The 27,967-nt window shown below is 33.4% G+C and overlaps 1 protein-coding gene across 2 annotated transcripts; it reads right to left on the bottom strand.

The window, feature by feature from the left end:
- Nucleotides 1-26,171, bottom strand: Slc25a46 (solute carrier family 25 member 46). Of its 2 annotated transcripts, XM_015484255.2 has the most exons (8): nt 25,752-26,171; nt 23,232-23,274; nt 21,933-21,990; nt 19,837-19,914; nt 17,403-17,503; nt 10,061-10,117; nt 8,498-8,555; nt 1-4,156 (listed from the first exon to the last, which is right to left on the bottom strand). In XM_015484255.2, the coding sequence occupies exons 1-8, from the start codon at nt 26,032-26,034 to the stop codon at nt 3,578-3,580; spliced, it is 1,257 nt and encodes a 418-aa protein (XP_015339741.1). In that variant the 5' UTR covers nt 26,035-26,171; the 3' UTR covers nt 1-3,577. The 2 variants fall into 2 exon arrangements, with proteins under 2 accessions (XP_015339741.1, XP_048667532.1); XM_048811575.1 differs by lacking the exon at nt 25,752-26,171 and having other exon boundaries at nt 19,837-19,931.
- Between the last annotated feature and the right edge of the window lie 1,796 nt (nt 26,172-27,967).

Below are 27,967 nucleotides of genomic sequence, written 5' to 3'. Positions count from 1 at the left end.
TGTTATTTCAACATTTTATTGAACTTTTCATATTACACAATTTGCTACCAAAAACATTTAAAATGCCAATCAGACAAAAACAAATTAAAAAGAAAAGACACAAACACCTCTTCTAGATGAGGTAATAATGCATAAGTTTCATTGTCAAATTACAAGTTTTTATTACACTGCTACACAACTTATTAGTATATCAGTGATACTCAAAGGCTCCAAAAAAAGACATTACACATTACATTCAATTTATGATGGGTGAAAGGAGAGAGAGCGAGATTATGTACAACTACTTGAAAGAGAAAGCAGAAATGCCAACATTAAACATTATTCCAATTCTAGTGCAAGGGATTTTATTTGCTTAGATAAGTTTTGAAAATAAATTCAAACTTGGATAACTTTTCGATACCCAGCAGTCTTTTCTGTTCCATAAGATGGATAAGAACACTAAGGAAAAACATCCTCCACAATCTCGGTTGACAAATCAATTTATCAAATCAGCATCTTCTTTATTTTCTGAACAGATATATAATTGGATAGAAATATTTAAACATTTATGCCCAATTAATAAAGTGAATACTTTGTGCAGTTACAACTAAGACAGAGCTGAAACCAGTTATGAACAGTCAGGCACATCTGCACAAGTGAGCAGGATCTCTTACCCTTCCAGTTTTGTTTCTAAAAGCACTGACTAAAGTATCTAATAGTCCATTCATAACCCTTTGCAAATTAGCTTGCTTTTACTATTTTATAATATCAGTGCTAAAGTCTGGAAGCTTGAGTAAAACTTCATTAATTTAGGATTTTTTTTTTAAGGGCCCATAAAATTGAGAAGGTTATTAAGAAGGTCTATATATACAACTTAGCAAATAAATTCATAAATTCACAAAATGGGTTAATCTTTACCAGTTTTTAATTTTACCACTTTCAGTCTATTTTACTCAAATTAAGAAACCCTGCAATGTAAGGGAAGCATATCATATCACAAGCTCCATGGCCAAAATCTGGTTTATAATAAGAGGACCAGTGGGCTTGCAGAACTACTTAATAGAATCCTATCCATGATGCTACTGGTAATATTGAATTTAATAACATAATTTGGTCTATTAAGAAATGTATGCTATGGAGATTAGATTTTGGTACCCATATTTAAAATAGCATATTTTAAAAGGGGCAGAGTTTATCTGACAGTGCTTTTATAAATTCACTGAAAAACACTTGACCAGTTAAATGCTTATTTCCACCCCCCACCCCCCCGCCACTCCCCATAGTATTGGGGATTGAACCCAGGAATGCTCTACCACTAAACTACATCCCTAGTCCCTTGTACTTTTCATTTTAAGACAAGGTCTCATTGTTTCCCAGGCTGTCCTCAAATCTGTAAGCCTCCTGAGTAACTAGGATTATAGGTGTGTACGTACCACTATGCCTGTCAGACTGGTTTTTAAAGATTATATTTCAACTAATTTGGAAAAGACAGTAAAAAATAATTAATATTTTATTTAACACTATTCCATTTTAGTTTTCATGTTAATTTGCATTCTTTCTTCAAACAGAAAAAAGAAATGTGTGCAGTTTGGTCATCAGCCATGACTCAATAATGAAATAAACGTATAACTGCATAATCATGCTAACAAAATCAATTTATATAACTGCATAATCATGCTAACATTCAATAAATCTTGAAATACCTGATTTTTAGGTAGGTGAAGGATTCTACAGACTTTCACTAGTAGTAATACTTGATTCCCATTATATTCTGTCCTAGAAAATTTCTGAAAATTGAAATTTTCTGATTTATCTTCTTTGAAACCACTTATTTTAATAAAATGAGAGGTTTTCAGGAAGCTGAATATATTATAAATATATAAAACATTATTTAGCATTTCAAAAGCAATAAACACAATTTAAATCCCACGGGTTGGATAAAGTAAGCCACAAACTAAAAGATTAACCATTAAATAGAAAATGTGACCAATGGGGTTTACTTTCCCTCTCAGTGGAATTTAAAAATGGAAAACTTGATGTTATTCAGTAAACACACACACACTAGTAAAGAGTCGCTAATTATACACTGTTTCACATACCTGGGTATCCTTTTTGTGTGTTCCAAAATTATTCATAACCATCTCTGTGACATTTTAAAAATAACATGAATCTGTTTGTATGAAATCTAGGTTGGACAACATCCAAAGTCACTGCACTTTAGAGTGCTACATGGTTCATAGAAAAAAGATGACTATTCTTGTTTAGAAATTAAACTTTAAAATGCTTAATAGTGGATTAGTCAAATGCATATTATTTGATACTACAGAGTCTAAATCACCAAATTAAATTTAGAAAGACTTTTAAAAATTAAACTGATTAACAATTTTTTTCTGTTACTTATTTGTTGAAATGTAAAATAAAACACAAGGACAAATTTCCTTTAAGGTTTGTATATTTTTCTTCAGTATTCATCCAAACAAGTTTAAATAAAAAGGGATAAGCATATCTTACTTTTTTCTTTAAATGTATTGTTTGGAGAATGAAACTTTTTTAAAACTGAAAGATAAAAATTGATGTCATTAATTAATGATGACTATAATGGTAGGCAAGAGGCACAAATTCCCAGGTAAATTTTAATTTTGTTTAAGATAAGTCATTCAGAAATGAAAGTTATGAGGTTCCTTTTGAGTACACAATTTGTAAATATGGAAGGAATAATAGTTGTCATGATTATTTCTTAAAAGTTGCCCTAAAAATAGCCTGACAATTCACAAGCAAACCAAACTTTATAAACATATGATAAATTTTAAGTTGCTGGCACTGAAACACTGGGTTTGGATGCGGACAAGTGTGCTATGTTTGATTAAAATCTTCTGGGTACCTTGGCTTTGATGTTTTACTGATATTAAAGCAGAAAGTGTATTTTATGCAACAAGCTGACCTATGAGTAGAAAATTTTGTAGGGATGAAGGAAATTCCAAGTTCTATATGTGTACAGAAATGGCTTTATATATTATATACAGCCACTAAAATAGTTACATAGGGAAAATACGATTTAAAACCCTTCAACTCCTGCTTACAGATTGCCAAATCTAATCTTTAGTCTTATTCAATGAAGACATAATTTATTTGTTTAAAGGTACAACCTTCTGATATTATACACTGTATTAGGACAATATATCAATATCAATCTAGAAGGAAAAATAAACCTGTAACAAATATTAAGGTCAGATAGGATAGATCCAACTCAATAAAATTTCACTTTACATATTTGAAGATAAATTTTTGCTTTTGCCCAGTATCATTTTTGCTTTAGCATGAGTGTTAAACCAGCTAAAATTTCATTCTTACAAGTGTTATTTTTATTAAGTTTTCAAGTTTCAATAGTTTTGATCCAAAATATATACCTATGCCTTAAAACAAAACAAAACAAACAAATAAAAAACACAAAAGTGTCAATATAATCAGCATGGGCTTTTTCTACCAGTTTCATTTTCCAGTCCATTTTCCCCCCAGTATTTCACTTTTATCCCTCATAATTTCATAGCAAATTATCCAGATTGGGTCTTTTATACTAACCAGTGATAGATCCTAAATCTCAAATGCTATTTTGAAGAAGTGTTGAGTAAATAATTTTGGTAATCTGTAAGACAGCTGCATGCAGTGTGTACTGTATTATAACAGCACCAAACCCTTTATAAAAGCCAAGCATTCCTTCCTCCTGCTTTATGGTATTGATACAGTCTCTCATTCCCTCATACTGTGTATTAATTGGAAGTACTTCGTAGCCAAGGTCTGTATTGTCAATTATCGTGCGTGTTCCTTGAATGTGAAGGCGGTGTAAAACTGTTTCCAAAGGGTAAAGTATAACGTCAGAGCAAAGACTGGCAGCAAAATTAGCAATAAGTTCTGGAAAATAAGCATCCAACATACTCTGCACAGGGCTAGTGCTCTCAGCTAAGTGGTTATTGTAAGTCTTTCTCTTTAGAATTAGCAGGACAAACTTCTGAATGATCGAGCTGATGATGTAGTGAAGAACTCCATGCAGCACCGTAGGGAAGACCAGGGAAAGAAGTGGAAGGAGTCGTTTGCTATGAGGCACTCCCAAACCTATCACTCTTCCAATTCCTTCTTTTACACATTCCAAAATCCCAGTATTATCTCGAATTATCTCACTCTGAAATAAAAATGATGAAATAAGTTAAAACTTAACATTTGCTTATTTTCCTACAAAAAAGGGATTCTTCCTAGATTCCTTTTAAATTAATATACTGACTAAAAAAGGAAGGAATCAATGGTCTGCAGACTTTAAATGTTATCTGGGCATTAGATTCTTTCTTCAAATGAAATCTCACAGCAATGAAGTTGGGAACTATTCCCTGGGGAAGGGAGACTGGGGGAGATAGATGCACTCATCTGGTTGCTTCAATCTCAAGCGGCTCCTCAGCACCCACTCAGAAGCAACAACTACTACTTATCTGCTTATGGAGGCAATATAGGGCTCAGGAGTCCTTAAACACGGGATTAAATCCTACCTTCATTACTTACTGGTTATAAGCATTGTCCAGATACTTAACTACTCCTAGGTGTTAAGTTTACCAAAGTACAAATCACTACTACCTACCTTTTATGCACAGAGTTGTCATAAATGAAAGACCTGGTACCAAGTAGGCACTCAATAAATATTAGTCTTAACTAAAATTTGGGAAATAAGATAAGCTTGTGATATAAATTACAGAGTTATAAAGAAGCAGAAAAGAAACAGCTAAAAGGATAACTTGTTTGCAGCAATGACTACAGAACTGTACAAGATGAAGTTAAAAGGCAGACAAGGGCTATATAATGCTTTATAGACTACTATATAGATTTGAGCTTCTAGTTAGATGGGAGATAACTGCTTAGTTTTAAGCAGAAGATAAATATAATTTAGGTTTTAAAATAATACTGGCAAAGGAAGACCAGTTTAAAAGTTATTATAACCATCCAGCAAAGAAATGAGGGTGGATTGGATTAGGAGGTAACAATGGAAGTAGGGCAGTTCAATTGTGGTTTTAAAATTATACGCAACAGGGACTGGGATTGTGGCTCAGTGGCAGAGCACTCGCCTTGCATGTATAAAATACTGGGTTTGATCCTCAGCACCATATGAAAATAAATAAAATAAAGGTATTGTGTCCATCTACAACTAAACAAAAAGGCTTTTTTTTTTTTTTTTTTTTTTTAACTACAGGCAACAGGAAATATTGGTTGTATTTGGTATATGAAAGATAAGAGTCAAAGATTACCAAGGCTCTTGGCCAGAGGTACTGGAGGAATAGCATTATCTTTTACTGAATTGAACTGAGAAATGCTGCTGGTAGAAACTTGGGGGAGGAAAACAAGAATTCAGAAATGTTATGCATCAAACTGGAAAAGGGTTTACAAGAAAAAGGTCCAAGTTGAACATACAGATGTGGGAGTCCTTGGTAAATAGATGATATTTAAATCCATGAGAATAAAATTAGCTCACCTAATCTACTAGTCTATTGTTTCCCCATTCCTAACCTTGGCTCCCTTCACACTCAAATATATATTTTTTAAAATATATTTTTAGATGTTGATGAACCTTTATTTTATTCATTTATTTATATGCAGTGCTGAAAATCAACCCAGTGTCTAGCACTTGCTAGGCAAGTGCTCTACCACTGAGCCACAACCGCAGGCCTTATTTTTAAGACAACAGCAAAAGAGATCCTAATAAAGACTTGTTGGATCACATCACTGTTCTGCTCAAACCTACCATTTCTCTTTAAGTAAATGCCAAATTATTACAATGAACTACAATGTCCTGTATGATCATATCGCCTCTAACCACTCAAGACATAATTCCTGCTCTCCCTACTTGTTTAGATAGCACCAATCATACTGGCCTCCTTTCTATTCCTCAAATGCATTCAAGTCCACTTGAATGTCTTTGCACTTGCTTTTCCTCTGTTCAGAATGTTTTGCAAAACATCTATGTTTTTCTCAGCCTTAGACATTTACTCAAATTTAATCTTCTCAGTGACATGTTCACTGACCTTAGAAACTATTAAAAGTCAACCTACCCAGTACACATTCTATTTGCTAACCTTGCTTTATTTTTGCTTTAACACTTAGCCCCATCCACTATACTTTATATGCATATTATTTATGTCTGTCTTCCCAACAAGCATATAAGTGCTATAAGAGCAGATTATTTATGTCTTGTTTTATTTGCTATTGTATCCTAGAGTCTACTATAGTATCTGATAGGGGCTAGCACTCAATAAATATTGGATGAAATTTTTTTTTAATATTTATTTTTTAGTTTTCGGCGGACACAACATCTTTGTTTGTATGTAGTGCTGAGGATCGAACCCGGGCTGCATGCATGCCAGGCGAGCGCACTACTGCTGAGCCACAACCCCAGCCCCTTGGATGAATTTTTTAAAAAAAGTTTAGCACTTAAGACGAAAAGGTAGTCAATACAAATCCTAATTTAACACTATGCTGAGAAGTCTGAAATTGATCTTGGTGAGTTGAGTCAATATAGATCCTTAATTAGCAGAGGGATATAAGTATTGCAACTTTAAAACACTAATCTTGCATATGAACATAAAAGGACTTTTAAAATGCAGAGAACTAGAATAAGAATTCTTAATGAAGATATGGATAACAACTGCTTTCAGTAGGTTCTCTTCAGGAGACTTATGCATTTTTCAAGGAAAACAATGTTCCCAAAGGCAAAGAACCATTAAGTTTTAAGTTGGAAGAAAGAATGTACTGTAATAAGTTAGATATGTAGTAAAGGAGAGATGACAATGATGGTATACTGTGGGAAGAAAAGGGCAAATCTTAGCTACTTGTTGATATCTAAAGTAGAAAAGCATGATAACAGATTACTTATGCAGTATGAAAGAAACATATAAACAAAAAAGTTTCCCTAAAACTCAAGTTTTGAGTTAGGGTGAAATTACAAAGTCCCATTGATAGAAAGGGAGAAGAGGAATGATAAGATTGTATTTATGAGTTGATTTTGCGATGCAGGTTAAAGTTAAAATGATTCACATGAATGAACAAGCTCTCTTAGGATAATGAGTATAGGGTAAAAAACAAAAAAGCATCAAAGACAACTTGAAATAAGACTATAGAAACAATAGAAAAGAAGATACTAAAAGAACAATTCTAGAAAAGCAGATAAAAGGAGTCAAAAGGGGAGCAACAAGTGGACATGGAGAAGAAAGCACAAGGGGTAGAGGAGGATATGGGGTTAAAAAAACACAAGAAAAACTATCATATTGTGAGCTGGCCATTTATATAAATACTGGGCATTTAATTTTTAAAATTCAGTTATTAAAATATGATTCCCACTTTAATGGATGAGAAGATTAAGATTTTAAAAGGTCAAAAAATTTTCTAAAGTCACAGACCTAATTTAAGTAGAATAGTGTGATTCTAACATGAGTCTGTTCCAAGTTAAAACTTGTTTTCCCAAAATATATTTTATTGCTTAGTTGTTTTACTTAAATAATTAACTTCCGGCTATTGTGAGGATATCTTTATAAACTCTACAGATTTTCTCATTTATCTGAAAGGTTATGCCATTTATTCAATACAATGCTAAATGCAAGAGGAAATGGAAATATGCTTGGGTTACAAGGTGTTAATTTCAGTTAGGTGAAGTTAGTTTTAACGAAAACAAACATCAAACATTAACTACTGTGTCAGAAAAGAAACCAAGAGGAAAAGAATAATTAGAAGAGGAAAGGCTTATCCAGTAGGAGTTTTATGGAGAGGAGGCACTCATACATACTGAGGGAAAAAATATGCTAGAGGACCAGATGTTGGAAATAGAAGACAAGTGTTGAAAGAGCTGTATTTTATGTAAAAGTGATGTTAAGACTAACTTCATCTTACCTAGTAGGGAAGGCATAGTGAGAAAGTGTATGACATTTAATTCAATGTACTCTAAGCGCCACCATGTGGTTGGAAATAGTAAAACAAGCAAGGAGAACAAAATGTTAGAAAATTACTTAAGCTTTGTAGTACCTATCACACCAACAGTATTAAATGTTTCTTAAAAGCCATATTTAAAAAGAAATGCTATTAGTAAACTACTTATGGAGACCACCTTATCACTGTTAAGGTTATTGTTCATTATTCTTATGCTCAGATAACATGCTGCCTTTTGATAAACTGTAACTACCTTGAGTTGTACATAGGGCTTAAAATTTATAGAATTTTTGTATTCAGAGCAAATTATAGGTTGAGTTTTTAAATGTATGAATAAAGATCATAGCTAGCTGCCTATGGAAGGAAGAAAAATAATTAAAACTACAAGCAGACCTAAGTTTGTAATGGAAATACACTTAGCAGGAATATGTGATACATGTGTGGTATCTGTGAATAAATAATTTTTAAAGGATACCATCTTAATTTTTTTTGCTAAACAATCATACACAATATATTTAGTATTCCCAAAATAGTTAATAAAAATGACAATACGAGAATAGCTCACCTGTACAGTTTCAATTAAACTTGCTGAATAAAAAGGCATTGCCACCATATAAGTTAGGCTGTAGAAATTAAAACAAATTAATCAGCGTACTGAAACAAGACATTTATATTAAAATTTTAAATAACTACTTTAACATACCAGCTAATTTATATTTAAAGTTTTCAACTATTAATTCTTTTGGCCTAAAAATATTAACTTCAGAAACCTGTTACAGGATGCTTTATTCAACAGAAATGAAAAAAAGGTATCAATAACAACAAGGACAGCCTGCAAAGAAAAATATTTTATTTTAAACCAATAAAATATTGGCTCATTTATGATTTAGTTTTTGGACCTTATAAATCTGATACTTAAAATTTAGGATGAGGGCTCCATTCCATGGCTTGCCTTTTCAGTGACAGTAAACAGTATACTTTTTTGTTATTATCCTATTATCATTATCTATCCCCAGATTTCCCATTCAGCAGAGCTAAGCTAGCCTTTGATGGTGAGTGAAGTCCCCTTTTAGTATTAAAAAGCAATATTGTACAGCTTTGCAAAGTTGTTACCTATCACCAGTATTTAATCTTAAATATTATTACAACTTTGCAAGCCTGCAAAATATAGTTATCTAAAATCATATCGAAGTGGGACTTACCTAACCCTTATGGGCCAGGTCCTGGTAAGTAGTGGTTTTCAAGGTGAATGGAACAGCACTAAGTAATAATGTGCTGGAATGTCCCATAGAGGGAGCCAGCAAGCTGGGGAATTTCCAATTCACAATCTTCAAAAAAAATTAAAAAGTGAAGAGTAAAATTCTAATCTACAAAAATGATTACTGCTGTAAAATTACCAAGTGCCTTTAGGACTACATTTCAATGTCACTAAGATTTTGAGTTTGCTCATCATCACTATACAGATCAATTTTTATCTTCTGCTTAACAATAAAATACAGGTTGAATACCCCTTGTCAGAAGTGCTTAAGATCAGAAATGTTTCAGATTTTGAATATTTTTCAGATTTTTGTGTATTTGCATATACATAAGGAATATCTCAAAGATGGGACCCACGTCTAAACACAAAGTTAATTTATGTTTTATATACACCTTATAACCATATATGATTTTTTTTTTTTAGTGTGCCTGCATTTTGACTGTGAGCTGTCACATGAGATCAGGTGTAGAATAATTCATGACATTTGGGGTGTCATACTGGTGCTCAAAAATTTCAGATAATGAAGCATTTCAGACTTCAGATATTTTAATTAGGGATGCTCAACCTGTAATATTTTTCTTACAAATTTGGGTTAAACAAATTAAAGGTCTTTGCTAACTTCCTAGGAACAAGAGAAAAATTAGGCTGTGATTCTAGCCTGGCAAATTAGTAAGTACTATTTTATTAAAGATCACATGTACGTCAAGATTTTATTTCTAAACTCTATATTACTTGTTCTTTGAATATCTACTCCCATAAAGATTTCAATTCTCCAATTTCCTTTGCTACATTTATTAAAAATATCTTTCAGTTCTAACACTATAAACATTAATGGAAATTTTCAAGAAAAATTCCATTTTCAATACTTACGATTTCAGTAGAAGGTGTTCACCTATTTGTTTGGGATTCCATTTATGTGAAATCTCCCTAAAAAGTAAAAATAAATTTAAATAAAACAAAAGCCATGTTTTTACAATATTTGATTTAGCCTAATTTTCAAAAGGCAATTAATTTCTAATTTTTTTAATCTGTAAAAGAAATATATCCTAATAAGATTTTTCTTTCTGAAAAAGACTTAAAATAATTGTGGTGGTTCAAAAAGAGAAAACATGCAAAGCGTTTTTGTATGTGCTGACAGAAGAGAAAAGGTATAACTGGCTACCAAAATAAACATATTGAGAAACTAAAGAAAAAATGAAAATGATAGGTTTTATAAAAGACAGTATATGAGGAATGGGAAGGGAAACAAGGAACAGAAAAAGGAAGGAAATAAATTTTAAAAAGAAATAAAAGTAACTAATGCAGGATGACACATGACATTCTGCACAGCACCTAATTTCTATTATTACAATGACATTAGTTTTGTGACTATTACTAAGTTCCACTATCTTTTTGCACACCTACTATGTTAGGTGCTACACAAAGTGCTCTGCATGAATCCTTTCTAATCCTCACTATTATCTCCATTGACTATATGAGGAAACAGAATCAGAGAGAGTTTATAACTTAGCAACTGGTTAGTATGGAACTAGCTTCTAAACCCTAGTCTCTATGACATGATAAGTCTGTACTGTCTGCCTCAACTTCCTCTCATCTCACTTCACATAGGAGGAATCCTGTGAGGTAAGCAGACACATATGGTTCCATCTATTTTACTGATTAGAAAAATTAAAGACATGATCACAAGAGATTGGTCATATGTCAGATCTGGAACCGATACCTAGGACTATGGTGCTTCCTGCTATTCTGGATACCTTTGGAAACCAGAGGGGAGTAGGGAGAAAGAAAAGAAAGCTAAATTAGAATAGAACAGAAGGGGAAAATGGGTGAAAGTTCTATTAAAAGAAAGGTAAAAAAGGAGAGAAATCACAGAGAATAAGTGAGAAGGTAAATAAGATAACAGAAAAATAGAAAATTCAGATAGAGAAGATACAAAAGGGAAGAACAGAAAAATAGGTAAGGGGGAGAATAAATGATAGAAAGAAGTATATAGATGAGACTTGCTGCTACAAGGAACTGGTATCATTCTACCATGACCATCAAGAATTTAGAAAAATGCCTTCTATTTGAAATGGATAAATAGAAAAATTTTATGGAGGGAAAGGAATAAACATATTAAAAAGACAAAGAAAGTTAAAAAGGTAACTGCTTACCTAAATTAAAAAGGTAAGCACTTACTAAAAAGGTAAGTGCTCTAAAAACAAACAGTACAATTACAGCATGAGTAGTACCACACTTTTTCACAATTTTCTGAGATTAGAATGTCTGCAGAGACTTTTAGACAACAAGATAACCAACACTAATTTCTAAAACCTCAGAGAAACCTCTGGGTCAAACACTGATCAAATCAATACTGCGATACTTATTTGCCCTGAAAAACATAGGAAACATAGCTAAAAGAATATTCAATGATTAAGTTACAAAATATAAAACCTGGATTAGGCCTCCCAACTTACTGACAATTACTTTATTACTACAAACAAAATATGCTCCTTGCTCTATAAACCATTTTGATGCTGTTATTACGGTTATGGACTCAAAGTATTACCACAGGTTACTTATTATAATGTTGATTTTAGGTATGAAACTCATAAACACCGTGTACAGATAGATCTGTGACTTTGTCTCTGTAAAGACTGGACTATTTCTTTTAAATACAATGTAATTATTACTATTCTTAAGATTATTAAAGTAAATGAGAGGAACAGGATATTTAGGACCCAATATTAAAAGAAAAAAAAAACTGAGACTCTTCCTTATATGTTTCCTATTAGTTTATAAAATGCAACTTATTGATCTAGAAATTTAAATTAGCATATTTGTTTTAGGCAAAAGGGTAAACAAAAAACTTTATGACCACATTACAGAGAAAAACAGATCTCTAGTACATACAAAGTCACTAAGCTTATAGTTCCTCAGTAGCATTACTTTTTAAAGACAATTATCTAGGATCATCAATGATCTCTTTATCTACTACCAGACCCTTCTCAATCCTCAGGGAACCTTCCCCTAGTTGGAATGAGAAGTTAGACTATGTGTTGTTCTATCCTAAAGGATCATTCATTTTATTTACATTAAGCCTTTTTAATTTCATTATTGCAAAACATGTATATGTTAACTTACTATTTTCACACAAAATCTACCCTTGCAAATGGGCATCAAATTAAAATTTATTAGACTAGTTACCTTATCTCTCTCTTATATATATGTATTGAGTACACATATATATGTATATATGTATACATTCCTATGTATACTCAATACATAAAAGAGAATTCTAAATAACTAGAATCTAGAATCTTAGTAGACTTTAATTTTTATATGGTTAAATACCTGTTCTCTTCAAAAGAAAAAGTGTTTCTTCAACCCAATCCAAACCCCTCATCTTCCAATTATCTCTTTTCATCTCTTCACTTTCTAAATTTGTTATTTCCTTGTCCTACCTAACTTCACGCTCACCTTTAAAAACCACTCCAGATTAGTTTCTACCCTATTATCTTACAAAAGCAGTTCTTGTCAAGGTCAATAACCTTTGAGGCACTAAATCTAATGATTGTTTTCAAGTCTGTACCTTAATCTGACATTTCAGAAGTGATGAGGTACACATATTCCTCTGTTATCCTTAAAGCACTCTTTGCTTGTCATCACTTGGTTTCTATCCCTTTTTTCTCTTTAAAGGATATCTTTCTTAACACAGCCACCTATTACTGGAGTTCCTAAAGGGTCATGCCCTCTGTTTTTCTCACTCCATTTGTTGTACTAGGCACTCTCCCCAAGATTATAGCTTCAAAGGCTACCAAATTTATTTACCTTCAGTTACAACTTCACCACTGTATGCCAGCCTTATTAACACTGCCTACTGAAAATTCTACCTGGACCTAAAAATGAACTGAACTTGAGCAAAATCATATTTAAATTTTTCTTTCAGATTTATACTCTTAGTGTTCCTACTTGAGAACCATTAATCAGAAAGGAATCAACTGAATTTAAGGAAGATTTCATATTTAAAAAGTGAATTCAGAGGAATTATCGGGAGTAAGCTGCAAGATGTTTATGTTTGCAACCACAAATGTGAGATGAATCAAAGTTAAGTTGGAGTTTGACTTGTGATTTGTAAGAAACTGACCTATACAGATAAACCTGGTTACAGAATCTTCCCACCTCATGTTAATTATAAGAGAAAAACATATGTAAATAAAATGAATGATCCTTTAGAACAGAACAACATATAGTCTAACTACTCATTCCAACTAGGGGAGGTTCCAGGAGGATTGAGAGGGGTCTGGTAATAGATAAAGAGATCACTGATGATCCTACATTAATTGTCTTAAAAAAAAGTAATGCTACCGAGGAACTATAAACTTGATGACTTTGTATGTACTAGAGATCTGTTTTCTCTGTGATGTGACCATAAACAGTATTTAAAGAAAAAGAGACCCTAAAAACTAGTGAATTCCTACTGTCACATCTGTTCTAATAACCATGTATATTTAAGAAACCTCAGTCTAGGAGACTCATAATTCATCCTTCTCATGTGGTAACTTCTGTTAATTGCTCTAAGTTATTTGCTTTGCTGACTGTTTTTGTCACAACCCTGCTTTTCCCCAAGAAAGATCAAGCCTGTAAGGAGGAAGAGGAGTAATAAAAAATATTTACACACTTCAGAAAATAGTTTCTCTCATGACATCCAGTTGGTTATGCAAACCAAAATTCTAGAAGATACCCTTAATATTGCCTTTTCTTTCATCAACCATTCTTCAACCATCAACAAGGTCCATCAATTTTACCTGAGTATCTTTCAAATCTGTCCACTTAATGTCCATCTCAAAAAATACCAACCTGGTCCTAGATAATATAATTCGTCACCCTGATTACTGTTATAGCATACTAAAATGTCTCCTTTTATTCACTTTGGTCCTTCTACAATCTTATAGTCTACAGCTCTGATGATTCTTTGAAAATATAAATCTGAAGTCACTGACCTTACTCTTTAGTAGTTTTATTTATTTATTTATTTATTTATTTATTTTTTAAAAAAACATTTATTTTTTAGTTGTAGTTGGACACAATACCTTTACTTATTTATTTTTATGTGGTGCTGAAGATCAAACCCAGGGCCTCTCATGTGCTAGGCAAGCGCTCTACTACTGAGCCAAAACCCCAGCCCAACTCTTCAGTATTCTTAAAGTCACTTACAAAGCCATGCATGTTCTGGCACCCACCTACTTCTGCAGTGTTCTCTCACACCACTCTCTACCTTGCCCTTTGGCCTCCAGCCACATGAATCTTCTCTCAATTACCTGAATTCTCCATGCTTCTCACTGCCACAGCATTTTTAGACAAACTGGTCTGTCTCTCCTACACACATTCAGAGTTCTTCATAAGTGTAAAGCTGTTTCTAACCTATTCTCACAGACCCACACCCTCTTTCCTCCAGAGAAAAAAATTCAATTTATAATAATTTATTTGATTAGTGTGACTATTTTACTTAACACATGTTCTTATACTGGATACTGAGTTCAGTAAAAGGTACCTTTGGTTTCTTTTCCTCATTGTCAATCTGATTTCTAGAACAGAACTTGGCACATAGTAGGCACTAAGAATTATTAGGTAAATAAATAAATGAATTAATAGTGGAATTTTCAACAAAATTTCTAGGTAGAACAATACATGAAAGGTAACTTTTCATATCTTCTTTAGTAAGATTCAAAATGATGAAAATACATTCTCATACAACTGACAGGTCTATATATTTACTGACTAGGAAAAATGACAAAATTTTATAAAATTCTATGCTTCCCCATTTCCATTTCTCTTTTTCCTTCCCTTTCACCTGAAGTCAATGTGACTTTTCACCTCAGCTTTAGAGAAGGAGCATTACTTGCCTAAGGTCTTAGAAGTAAAATGTGAGGCTGCCAGGACCCGAACCAATAGCTCTCTGACTGCAAGGGCTGATTTTCCTACTTTACTAAGTTGAACTTCCTGTGTTTCGTTAAATTTTTAAAGAATTTTAGTGTCTATGAGAGAACCTCAAGAATATTTTCCTACAAGAACTTACTTTTGAACTCATCTTGTGATATAAAAAGCAATTAAGGTGAACATGGTTAGTCAAGAGCAGACACTCAGTCTTTTAAGTATGAGACAAGAAAACCTTTAGGTGGCCAAATCTTTCTAACCTTTTTAATCTTTGTTTTGTCCCTAACCTTTTAGCAAAGCTGTATTAAAGAACTTCAAGATTATGATGTTCATTGAAAGTAATCACACTGGGAAAAAGCCTGATATCAGTTTCTATCATTTCCTTTCCTACAAAGATTAAATCCAAAGTCTGTGATATACTAGTGGCTATGCATTAAATTGCCTTACATTCTTGACAATCCAAAAAATTTAACCTAAGGGCTAACTTTGGATTAATGAGCCTTTTGAAACCTTTAATGCCACGGGTGGACTGATGTAGCATTAGAGGTGTTCTGTATGAGTATGCACCTAACAAATTTATGATTTCAAACATCATCTGTTGACATTCCTTTCATATATTCTTCATAAGATTCCCTGGTTACCCATTACTGAGAGTGTTCAACTGCACATTACTATTCTCATGCTTTTTTTTACCATGACTCCAATGCTTATCTTTCTTTCACCAATAATCTCGGAACTGGTTTCATAAAGAGACCCCGCACATGTTCTTAATTTCTTTAATCCTCTATTATCTCTCATCACATACAACCACACACATGAGCACAATACACATATACACACACATAAATTGCTTGAGATTCTGTCTTTGGTCTACTTAATGTCATTTAGTCTACAATTTAGGTGACTTACACCCTAATTCACCTCAGGTAAAACACACCCATTCTAATGTTTCGAATGCAATTTTTATGCCACACACTTGAAGTTATGTCATCACTTCAAATTTTCTGTACAATTCTCATCCACAGGCAATCACCTATTAGATATGTTCCCTAGATGTTTTGAAAGAATCTCAAACTTTGTTTATTCAAAATTAAATTTCATATCTACTTTCCCACTCCAGTTTATTCTTCTTAATGAAGTTCCCATCTTAGTTAACACTGCCTATATAGACATCTCAATCACTGTTGATGATTTACTCTCTCATACCTCCATTCTCAATCTAACATTAATTATCATCAATTAAACTTCAGAAATGTCCATTTAACTCACTGCTTTCTGTTTTGTTCCACAGTTCAGAACCACCTCAGTCTGGCCTAGATTATTAAAATAGTTCTGCACAAGTCTCTCTGTATTAGTCATTTTTTTATACTATCACTTGAAAATAGCTTTTATTATAACACATATATTAAAAAATTAATTCTTAGATTCCCAATCACATACAGAATAAAATATTACAAGGATATAATCACACTTTAATCTAGCACCACAGTTTCCTTTCTTAATATTCCACCACAAACACATCCAATACTCCAAGCACAGGTCATTTTTCTACTGCCCAGCCATCTAACCTCTATAGCTCTGGGCATGTGGTCACCTTTTCTTGGAATTACCTCCTTTTCTGCCAAGTCAATTCTTATTCAAAATTCAAGATCTAAATAAGATTCCAGTTATTTTTTTTAAATCTTTGCCAGTAATTCCAAGTAAAATATCCCTTAGTCTCTGAAAGGGGTTTAATTATAGCATGAATCACACAATGTACTCCAATCCAACTAAACTTGCTATTTCGAGAATGGGAATTGCTTTCATATTCATATTGTCCCTTAGTTGGCAGTTAGTTGCTGATACACAGCAGAAAGAGCTGGAAGAGATGGGCGTGGTGGTGCACACTGTAATACCAGTGGCTATGGAGGTTGAGGCAGGAGGATATCGAGTTCAAAGCCAGCCTCAGCAATGGCGAGGTACTAAGTAACTCAGTGAGACCCTGTCTCTAAATAAAATACAAATCAGGGCTGGGGGTGTGGTTTAGTGGGCATATGCTTCTGAATTCAATCCCTAGTACCCACTCCCATCCCCCAAAAAAGAAAGAGCTGGGAGATATATCTTAAGAGATATTAAAACAAGAAGAACTTTTTTTTATATGACAAACTAATGAAAAGATATGATTAATAATACAATTTTATTGTCTGATTCTCAGTTACTTCACATAAGTTTTCAGATCAAAGTACTTTCAGAAGTTTTATATTTAATTAAAATTTAATATGAAATAAATATTGAGAAAATGCCAAAAAAAAGGTACCTTGGCAAAGGTGTAAATTCACTAATTATGCCTTCTGCTCCAAGTGTGACTCCCTGTACAATAAACGTACTTCCCATTCCTTTCCATAGGGCTCTTGGTCCCTAAAATGAACAAAATTTATTGTTATTTCTGTTAATGCTTTAATACGAAACACAAAAGGTCTTTAACAAACTTGATACTAAACTTTTACTGATATTTTCTAGATAGGTATTATTCTACTAGAAATATTAGAGAACTATAACTAATTTAATTTCCATCATTAAAACATAATTTCAAACATTATTTTAATGTTTACATGGTCTATGTTTAGGCCAAGATGAACACTCCAATTAATTAAATACTCAATTATGATCAATTAATTGATTACATATCTCTAATATCCATATATTCAAGTCCCTACTAGTCCTACCAATTGGATGACTCATAGGTAACTCAAAATATATAAAACTACAAACTGGATTGTATCCATTCATACCACTCTTTCTGTGCTGTATTTCTCCTCTCCCTTAGATGGTAGCTTCATCATCCTAGTGTTCAATAATTATCCAGATAACACTCTTCTCACTGTTTTATCTAATAAGCCAAGTTCTGTAAATTCTACTCTTACAAATTCATGCATGCTCTTTTCTCCACCCTTAAACCATTTCTTAAATGAATGACTGCTTCTAGTCTTGCCCCTTTTTACAATGCCATCAGTTATATTCCTTTCTTCATGTTTATATAAATGTTGTTATAAACACAGCAAAATTAAAAAGATAGCAGGAGAAAATTTTGTTTCTTTTTCATCCTAGTACCTGAGCAGCAGTTTATTACTTATCTACCAGATATTATTTATACATATTCAACCATATCTCTATGTGTATGTACACATACAGAAATGTTTTCATTTTGTTCATTTTTAAAATTTTATTTATTCTAATTTGTGATATATGATAGCAGAATGCAATTCAATTCACATTACACATATAGAACACAATTTTTCATATCCCTGGTTGTACACAAAGTAGAATCATACCATTCATGTCTTCATATATGTACTTAGGGTAATGATGCCCATCTCATTCCACCATCTGTCCTACTCCCATGCCCCCTCACTTCCCTTTGCCCTATCTAAAGCTTGTTCATTTTTAATAGGTAGAACTACCTTGAACCCCAAAAAATAACCCAGAGATCATTCTGTATCAGTACAAAGCTACTTTCTTATTTTTAAAGGCTAGATGGTGATTCACCAGATAAACATAATTATTTTACTGGTAACCTATTAATGGCTATTGAATAATTTCCAACCTTACCATATGCAAAGGCAAAATGACATCCTTACACATACATTTTCTATACATATCCATATACACTTATGTGAATAAAGTGTCTAGAAATTAAATTATTAAGACAAAGAACATGAACATTTTAAATTTTGATGAATACTGCCAAAAACCCAAGTTTGCTCAAAATACTTTGGTTACTAATAAAAAATCTTCAATGATATTCCTACAGATTTTAAGATCAAGTAAATCATCTCGGGCCTTCTATGATCTGGATCCTATCTACTTCCATATGCACTTTTTCATCTTACTCTGATCTCTGTTCCAAACTCATGTTGTATTGCATTAAATTCATTCCCAAATATTATAACCTCTCCTTGGCACATCTACTTATAAAATCTTTTCTCTATCCTCTGCATTCAGAAGTAGACTTATTGACAATAAGTTCACAACTCTGAGACCCTTTCTCCAAAGTTTTTCTAAGCCATCTCCCCTGTGTTTAATCCCACTTCTGATAAGGCACCTCTCTTTTATGTTCTGATATCATTTTATATCTCCAATACATCTATTTGTATCTAATAGATGTATCAGAGGCACTGTTGGTTGGTTGTACTGGGGATTGAACCCAGAGATGTTCTATCTCAGTCCTTTTTTTTTTTTTTTTTAATTTAACCTTTATTTATTTGTTTTTATGTGGTGCTGAGGATGGAACCCAAGGCCTCACCCATGCTAGGCAAGTACTTTACCACTGAGCTATCACCCCAGCCTTTATTTTTAGGCAAAATCTTACTAAGTTGCTGAGGCTGGCCTCAAACTTGTGATCCTCCTGCCTGAGTCTCCCAAGTAGCTAGGATTACAGGTATGTGCCACCATGCTTGGCTTTAATATTGCATCTTACTGTGTCACAATCTTCTGTTTGTGTTTTTGTCTCCATGACTAAATTATAATTCTCTTGATGGCAGAGACCTTAACTTATCTGCTGCTAAGCAGTATTTCTGCTGAATTAACTGAAATTTTGAAGATTTGAAAAGACAACATTACTAAGCTATATCAGTTTTACTCTAATAAGAGTTACTTTCATTAACATATTAAAAAAATTATTCTTACATTAATGATTACCAAATACAAATAACTATATACAGTTTTAATAGTATCTATACACTAATTCTCACCTGAGTTTTATTGAAGCTGTACATAATGTTGATGATTGTAAATGGTGTGAGATGATAATGCCGAGCATGGTAATTAACCTGTAAAAAAGATACTACTATTTTTTCTGTTATCATGTTGTTAAGAAATAACAAGGCCATGAAAAATACAGAGTTGCAGCATAAACATACGTTAAATTCTAAGTTACCATAAATTACACAAAAGCAAAATGACTTTTGAACAAACTTTAACCTACAATAAGAACAATATCTATGATTATATAAATATAATATGAAGATAAATGCATAATATACATAGTAAGGTAGACTATATAATGGGGTTCTTGTTTGGCACTTGTTTCCTTACTCACTAGAACTATATACAAGCATTTTTCAAACTATAGAATTGAATCTGATGGATAAACTATGAAATCAGATAAAGGGGTCAAAACAACATATACTGGGATCACAATGTAATACTATCATTATGTAAAATACATATGTCAGAAATATACTGTCCTAGGGTACATACTGTCAGTGCTATTTAAATAGTTATTTCTTTATACACACTTTTCAGCGCTAAGCATAAACATTAATTTTGTAATGATTTATATTGTTTTGAATTATACCAGCAAACAAATACGGGGATAACTATTGTAGGGGAGGTAAGTTATATGATACCAGCATCTGCCATGGTGTGAGCCACTGGTCCTTGAGGGCTCCATTACCCTATCAGAGGATCAACTAGTTCAAAAATTTAATGATTTGCCTTTTCCACTGCATTAATATTTTATTTTCATTAATGGTGCAAAAGCTTTGGTGGATAAAACTGCAAGCTCTTGAGCATGAATCAAGGAAGAAGCATCAAATTATATTTTTGTACTTGTTGGATTCTTCACCCCACATACTCAAAAGTAAGCAAAAAGCAATCTAGACTTAAGAATATTCTAGATGAAACATTAAAAAAATAAGATTAATCTTATGAAATCTTCACTCTGAGTATACATCTTTCCAATTAATACACTATATTATAAAACAAGTAAGATAGTTGTCATGAGGGAAAGCACTTATCTGATAGAACTGCAAGCTGACCTAGCCACTTTTTTTCATGGAAAAGCATTTTTACTTGAAAACCTCATTGACAGACTATAGTTATTCATACTTGGCACAAATATGCTCTTAGAAATGAATAAAATAAGCTTGTTGATTTAAAAAGTCCAAATGACAGTATTTGTTGTCAATAAATTTAGGTTTTCAAGTGCAAATCAGATTTTTAGGAAACCTGTATCTACAAACAAAAGCATATAGTAAATGAAGATTTTCTGATAAGTAGTATTTTTAAAGAAGATGACTTTTTCTTTTGTATAATCAAAGGTTCTAATATTTACAAGGCATATAAAAAACTGATTCAATATTTTTCAAATAAACAATGTTTGATGATATGAAATCATGCATAGTAAAAATAACCAATCAAGATGCAGTATATAGCAGTGGATTTTTTTTTTTTTAATGTAGCAAAGTATATAAAGTTTATGTGGTTTCAGATTTCACAATGCAAAAACCTTTAAGAAACTACCACTTGATGAGTTTTGATTTAATTTCAAAGAACGTCCAGGATTATCTGTACAGGATATAAAATACCACTCTGTTTTTAATGATATGTGTGCACAATGTTGGACCTTCTTATTACTTTTAAAACAGACCATTGCAACTGATTGACTGTGGAACAAGGTGAAAACCACCTAACTCCTATTATGCCTGACATTAAAGACATTTTCAGAAACATAATTACTTTTCATAAATATAGCATTTATGATACTATTTATTAAATTTATTATTTTGATGAATTAAGAACAGTAAAATTTTCCCAGATTTAATTTCTGAAATGGTAAATATTGACAAATACAACCCACATAAACCAAAGTTCTTTAGGATTCTTAATAATTTTTTAAGATTTAAAAAAAGAGGTTTTGAGAAAAATATTTTGAGAATTGCTATTTTACAAATTTTGGAACATTTTACACAGAATAATAATTACATGATTTCATGTCATTTATCTGAATTCTGCACTTTCTATCAGGATTAGAATTGTCTCAGTAGGTCATGGAAATCACATTTACCTGACATTGGCGGCGTAGAACAATGCAAGGATGGGCCAGTACATTTTCTGTAAAGAGACTACATAAAAGTAATTTATGCATATGTGTTTACATACAAATTTTATTTATACATATTTTTAGACATGTATACACATATGTGAAATTATTCTTGCCTTCAGGATCACACATTATTTATGTTCTTGATTCTTAAAATTAAAGCATTTTAGAAATATCTAGATATATTTGCAAATGATTCTATCAATAACAAAATTCAATATAATGAATGAAAACCAGATCTGCAAAGTGCTAAATAAGGGATACAATACATAATATTAATATCTTTAGTATGAAGATGAAAATAGATCTCTGTATGCTTGACATGGAAAATGCCATACTGTTTAATTTCAATTTCTTTCAGAAAATATCTTATGAATAGTTCTTTCGGCAGAGCCATCTGTTCTTCATAAATCTCATTCTAAGGTTTTGATTTTAACGTACTCGGCATTTAATTTATAATATTTTAATGACCATTTTAATTGGTATTTTATGTATCAAATATTTCTTCTGAAAATATTCCCTGCAAAATAATTATACCAGTGGGCTTAAGCTTTGACATATACATACATGCACACAAACAAACATAATTGCATGTGGAATTAACACTATTTTATATGTACTAAACTTTAAGTAGAAAGAATAAGGCTGGAAAAGAATGAAAAACACAGATTTTACTTATACAGACATTAACAGCCTTAGGTTCAATTATTCAATAAGGTATTTTTTCTTGGTTAAAATGTTTTTAATAATGAAAGTCATTCTGGCAAGAAATGTAAGCCTAATGCAAATCCAGTATTTATGAAACTGGTATTCACTAAAAATCACAATGATTGAGACTGATAATTTCCTTAAATAAAATGATTATTACAAATAAAATGTAAAGCTGATTCCCAAATGGTGATTATAGATAAAATCTAGGTTCTATGCCACTAAATACCTTGGTAGCATTCAAATGTTTAGAGAAAAAGTTCAATGCACAAATTTTTTTTTTGATAGGGTGGGAGTTAAGTTTACATTTGATTCTATTCTTTTTATAGATCCATGAAAATTGTTAAAATAGTCATTAGAAAATTATTTTGTACTTAGAAGCTGAACGACTGACTAGCTTCTATACTTACTGGGAAAAAACCATGTTATAGATTTTAAATAAAATTTTTTTCTGCAAAATATTACTGAAGATTTAATCTGCTGCTCTAAAGAGAAACTATAAAGGAGAAATACTAATCATTTAATATTATAAATTAAAAACTTATAAAATATTACCTTGCAAGTCCAATACCAAATCCAGCAAATCTATTCAACTGTTCTAAAATAAAAAGAATAAGATTACTCATAACCAATATTGAGATTTACTATAAAAACAAATATATTTTCCTGTATTAACATGTTATTCATTTATTCAAACTCAAACTCTGATAGGAGTCAGGGAGGTAAATTGAGTAAGTGAAGAACTGCTGGAGCTTGTGGCAAGTTGCAAGGCGTGACCCCTTAAAGATACAATTATTTTTTAGCTCCACATGATGTTGCCACATGCAACTGAGGGTCCAGAGTTTCGGAGTTGTGATTTTTTTCAAAAAGACAGTTTCAATTTTAGAAAAATCTTCCAAATCGTTAAGTATTTACCCTGGCAACTATTTGAAAAAGTTTAAAACATTGTTTGGGACAAGTCAAACTGTATGCAGATAGAACCTATGGACTACCAGTTTTAACTTCTGACTTCAATCAATTAAAATATCATTTATGGATGGTCCTCATACACAAACAACTTGACTTCTCAAGATGTAAAAACTAGTTATTCACTGTTACTGATCTAGAGTACTTTCTTAGACCATTTCTTTTCAAGCAAAGCATCTCAAAATTATCAATTTGAAAGAGTACTTAGGTCACCAAAATGGATAAATACAGCTATCTTCTCCTGTAACCTAAAATTTTAGTTTGAGAGTAGCTGTTTAATTCATTCTCTGTGATAGGTTAGTAACTGTACATATGTGCTATTTCTAATGGCATTTCTGTAATGTTACTCCAGAAGTTCACAGCTGGAAACATTACTATGTATATGTCAAAAAAGAAAAAAGTTTTTCTTTTACCTAAAGAACACAAAATTTATAAAGGTAAACTATCACAAACCCAGAGGACCTGACATTTAATATCAGCTATAATACAATACTTAAAAACAATAATTATCATCCCCTCCCAGACTCTGCTCTTTCAAATGAAGCAACGCTGACCCTATTCCTTTAAGTGAGAAGGACAAACAACCCCATTCTTGGGGAAAATGCATCACCTTGAAAGTTAGTCAAAAACACTTCATTTGCCATGTTAAGGATGGTTTCCTCATTTCAGCTTCTACCCTTTTAAGGTACATAACGCATCCTCTATATTTCCTTTAAGAGAAAATGCCACATTTTCTGGAAGGGGTTAGGAAGGTATAAACCTGCTGATAACTGTGTAAGTTTTTCAGGTGGCTGTCCTTCTCATAAAATTACACTTACCTTCCAGTAACAGCTGCAAAATAAACGCCTGCTTTTGATAACAAGCTTCTCCCCATTTTAGCCATCAAGACATAACTTAGGAAAAGATAAAACAAACTTTACTACCCAAAAAGATAACTGTAACAACTATATATAGATTTTGAATTACTTAATTTATAACTTACAAAAGCTTTGCAGTATTTTTGTGGAACTAGCAGGACACATTGGAAAGAAAATTAGGTAGGAGTCAAAAAGTAAATTTTATGTCACTGATCTTTCATCACATCTTCATTAGCTTATTAAACAAATCATTCAAGTTTTTTTCCAGTTAAAACAAATAAAATAGTCAAGGAAATTAGTATAAGGCTAATGTGCAGAATATTTTTAATATGTGAGAATATAATTAATATGTTATCCTAATAATTCCAGGTGAATGGAATGAAATATATTTACATTTTATGAATAAAATGGATGTTGAAAATATCTGGATCATGCAGTGTTGCAGTCAAAAATACCTCTCACTTTACTTCCTGCAAAGAATAAATGTCTTTTGACTCCAAAGTTTTATCATGTAATTGTATCAATGTTTCTAACTCTTAAGTGGATTTTTTACACCAAGAAAGCAGGAAAAAGGAAAATTACAGGAAGGAAAATTTCTAGACTAGAGATCTGAAAAACAAATAGATCTCCCATGATGAAAAGGGTAAAGGAAGAAAATGGATACTGTATTAACTACTATGTGTTCCATATCCTGCTAGACCTTATGCAAGTCATCTCAAAACTTGTAAAACACCCTATCAGGTATTCTACAAGTCTTAGAGATGAGAAAAACTAAGTCTTCCAGATATTAAAAAAGAAGTCCAGTTTATGAGTGGCAGAGCTAGCCTTAACCCTAATTTGACAATTGTGAAAAGCTTCTCTTTCTGGAACACAAAGCTACAACTAAAGCCATTAATTAAATCAAGAAAAAAAATAATAAAAGCTGCCAAAGTGAATTAAGTAACAACAAATAACCAAATTCCTTTCTTCCTTGATTCAGATCATTGGCACAACCCCTAAAATTTCCTACTATGCACCCTATAGCTAAGGCAGATGTCTTTTTTGGAGGTGATCCCGGAGAAAACGAATGCGTTAAGAGGGAGGAGGCTCACTTCATGAACAGAGGACGAAAAGAGGGCAGAGGGTGTGCAGCGCGATAGGCCAAGAAGGCACCGGGGCGGGAGCCTCTGCACAGTTTCCGGGGTCTGCGGGCTTATCGCACCGCTCAGCCAACCCATCCACCCGCCCGGGCCTCTGGCGCGACGCCCCTCACCAGTGCTTTGCCCCTGCACGCTGGTACTGCAGCCGCCGGGAAAGGGTTCCTCCGCCGGGCCCTCGTGCGGGGTGGAGGCGGAGGGCACGCCGTAGGGCGGGCTTTTCTCTCCCCAGTGCAGGTTGCGGCTGCCGGGGATGTCTGGGGGAGTAGTCACCCAGTGGCCTAGGTCCGACCCGGAGGTGAAGGACCTGGCAGGGAAAGCGCCACCAAATCCCTGCTCGTCCCGGCCACCACCCCGGTAGCCCAGGCCATCGAATCCGTCCGGGCGCCGCGGATGCATCGCAGCAGGGGCTGAATGAAGTGAGCCCACCCGGAGCCCACCACCACCACCCGGGCAACGGCGACCTAGGGCCGCACAATTCCCCTTCCCCGGCAGCCGCTGCGTCTGGGGGAATTCTGACAACCGGAAGTCACGACGGTAACACGGAAGTTCCTGGAGCACGTGATCATAGCTCTTCCTGCCATCTTTATAGCACGGTTGCTAGGGAAACACGGAAGCAACCTCGAGACGATCCTCAAAATTGTCTTCTATTGGGAGGAGGTTGCAAGTGGAGTTAAAGACCGTATCAAAAAGATGCGGCCTGGATGGGAGGAAGTCAAAGATGTTTCTTCGAGGGGGAAGACTGCGCTCCCCTACAGCTAAGCCGCTTAGCTGTTGGCCAGAAATGTCTCGCAAGCACCTATCCCCGGGATGTCTTTTCTCACACTTCTGGTACCTCGCCAGTCCCCAGGGGGCTGGTATAAGTTAAAGCTGTTAATACGTTCCTACTAGCTTTGTCTACCGCTTTTTTGGCTTTGGGGAAAAATCAGTTGAAAGATTTGGGTTCCCCCAGTGAAACAATGTCGCTTTGGACCACCAGAACGAGCGTTAGGAAAGTTCAAGTGAAAATCGAGAACCTCCCTCCCCCTCACACACTAAAACAAACCGCCCTCCGGAACTTAGGAATTAAGTATTTTACTTTCTAAGGCTGCAGAGCGACTGTAAACAGTTTTCCTGTTTATTTTACTTGTGCATCTAAATCACCCAGGGTATTTAAATCCCAGCTATTATCATTCAAAATCGGGACCACCCCTAGCTGAATGAGGAAGACTTGTGTGGAGTCCCCTACTACCTGTTTTCATGAGCTCCATGGGCTCTTGGGGCAGAGTGTTTCTCCCTAGATCTGACCGAGTCTTGCATGGGTTCTTCCTGTGTCTCTTCTTTCCCACCGGACGCTTAGAATTCCGAGGGCTTTCAGAAGAGAACCCTGACGTACTGTTCTCAATCTTTATTAAAGTGATAATCAACTTCGTTTTGAGTGAATTGTTGTGGTGGCCAGGTTGGGTTGATTCTCTTAATTGTATCCAGTATTACTCCAGTACTAATACCAAATAACTGGACAAGGAATATCAAATTAGTTACTAGACATGTCAATAAAAAGTATTTCTCTGCTCCTTAGGGGTGATTGGCTCAAGGATGGGATTGTCTCGGGTCCTAAATTTACTATTTTGTTAAAGGAAAAGCAGAAGTATGGAAGCTCTGCGTGTGTGCATGTGTGTTTGTGTTTTTAATATGAAAAGGTGCCGGCTCACAATTTCACATCCCCATCAGCATCAGTAGAGAAAGGATGAAGTATTAAAAGAAGAACTTCTGGGTAGACAGTTAAGGAAGAAAATTTTAAAAAGCAGTAAAAGTTCCCACTCTCAAATTCCATTCTGTAATGGTGTATTTTTTCTTTGTTTTTTAAAAAATTAAATACTGAAAGAAAATATCAGGTGAATATTTTTAGAGTGGACTGGAAACTTTGAAAGACTAACAGCAAAGTTAAAAACCATTTAAGGAATCAGAGGACGAGTATAATTAATTTGTATAAAATTTAAATGTCTGTTCAGCAAATGAAAAAAGGAAAACAGTTATCCAAATGGAAAGGCAAATCATGGTTTAGACAATAGGTCCTTATTTTTAGTGTAGAGTATTTACCAGTGAATAAAGTAAATCAGTAGAAATCTAGGCAAAGAATATGAACAGACAGATTTTTAAAGAATAATAATTGTAAGTGGATAATATTCATATGAAAATTAATAAAATGGCATTCATTAATTAAAAAAGAAATTTAAATAGCAATTGTCTTTCACCTATTTCAATGGGTAATCTTTAAAAGGGGAAATGTGCATTATTGGGTACCAGTTAAGAAGAAAGTGTCTAGTTGGTTTGAGGAGAAATATAAATGCAA

This window comes from Marmota marmota, unplaced genomic scaffold, assembly GCF_001458135.2.
Source record: "Marmota marmota marmota unplaced genomic scaffold, marMar, whole genome shotgun sequence".
Taxonomy (NCBI): domain Eukaryota; kingdom Metazoa; phylum Chordata; class Mammalia; order Rodentia; family Sciuridae; genus Marmota; species Marmota marmota.
Note: the sequence above shows the minus strand (reverse complement) of the source record. Positions and strands in the feature narration are given on the sequence as shown.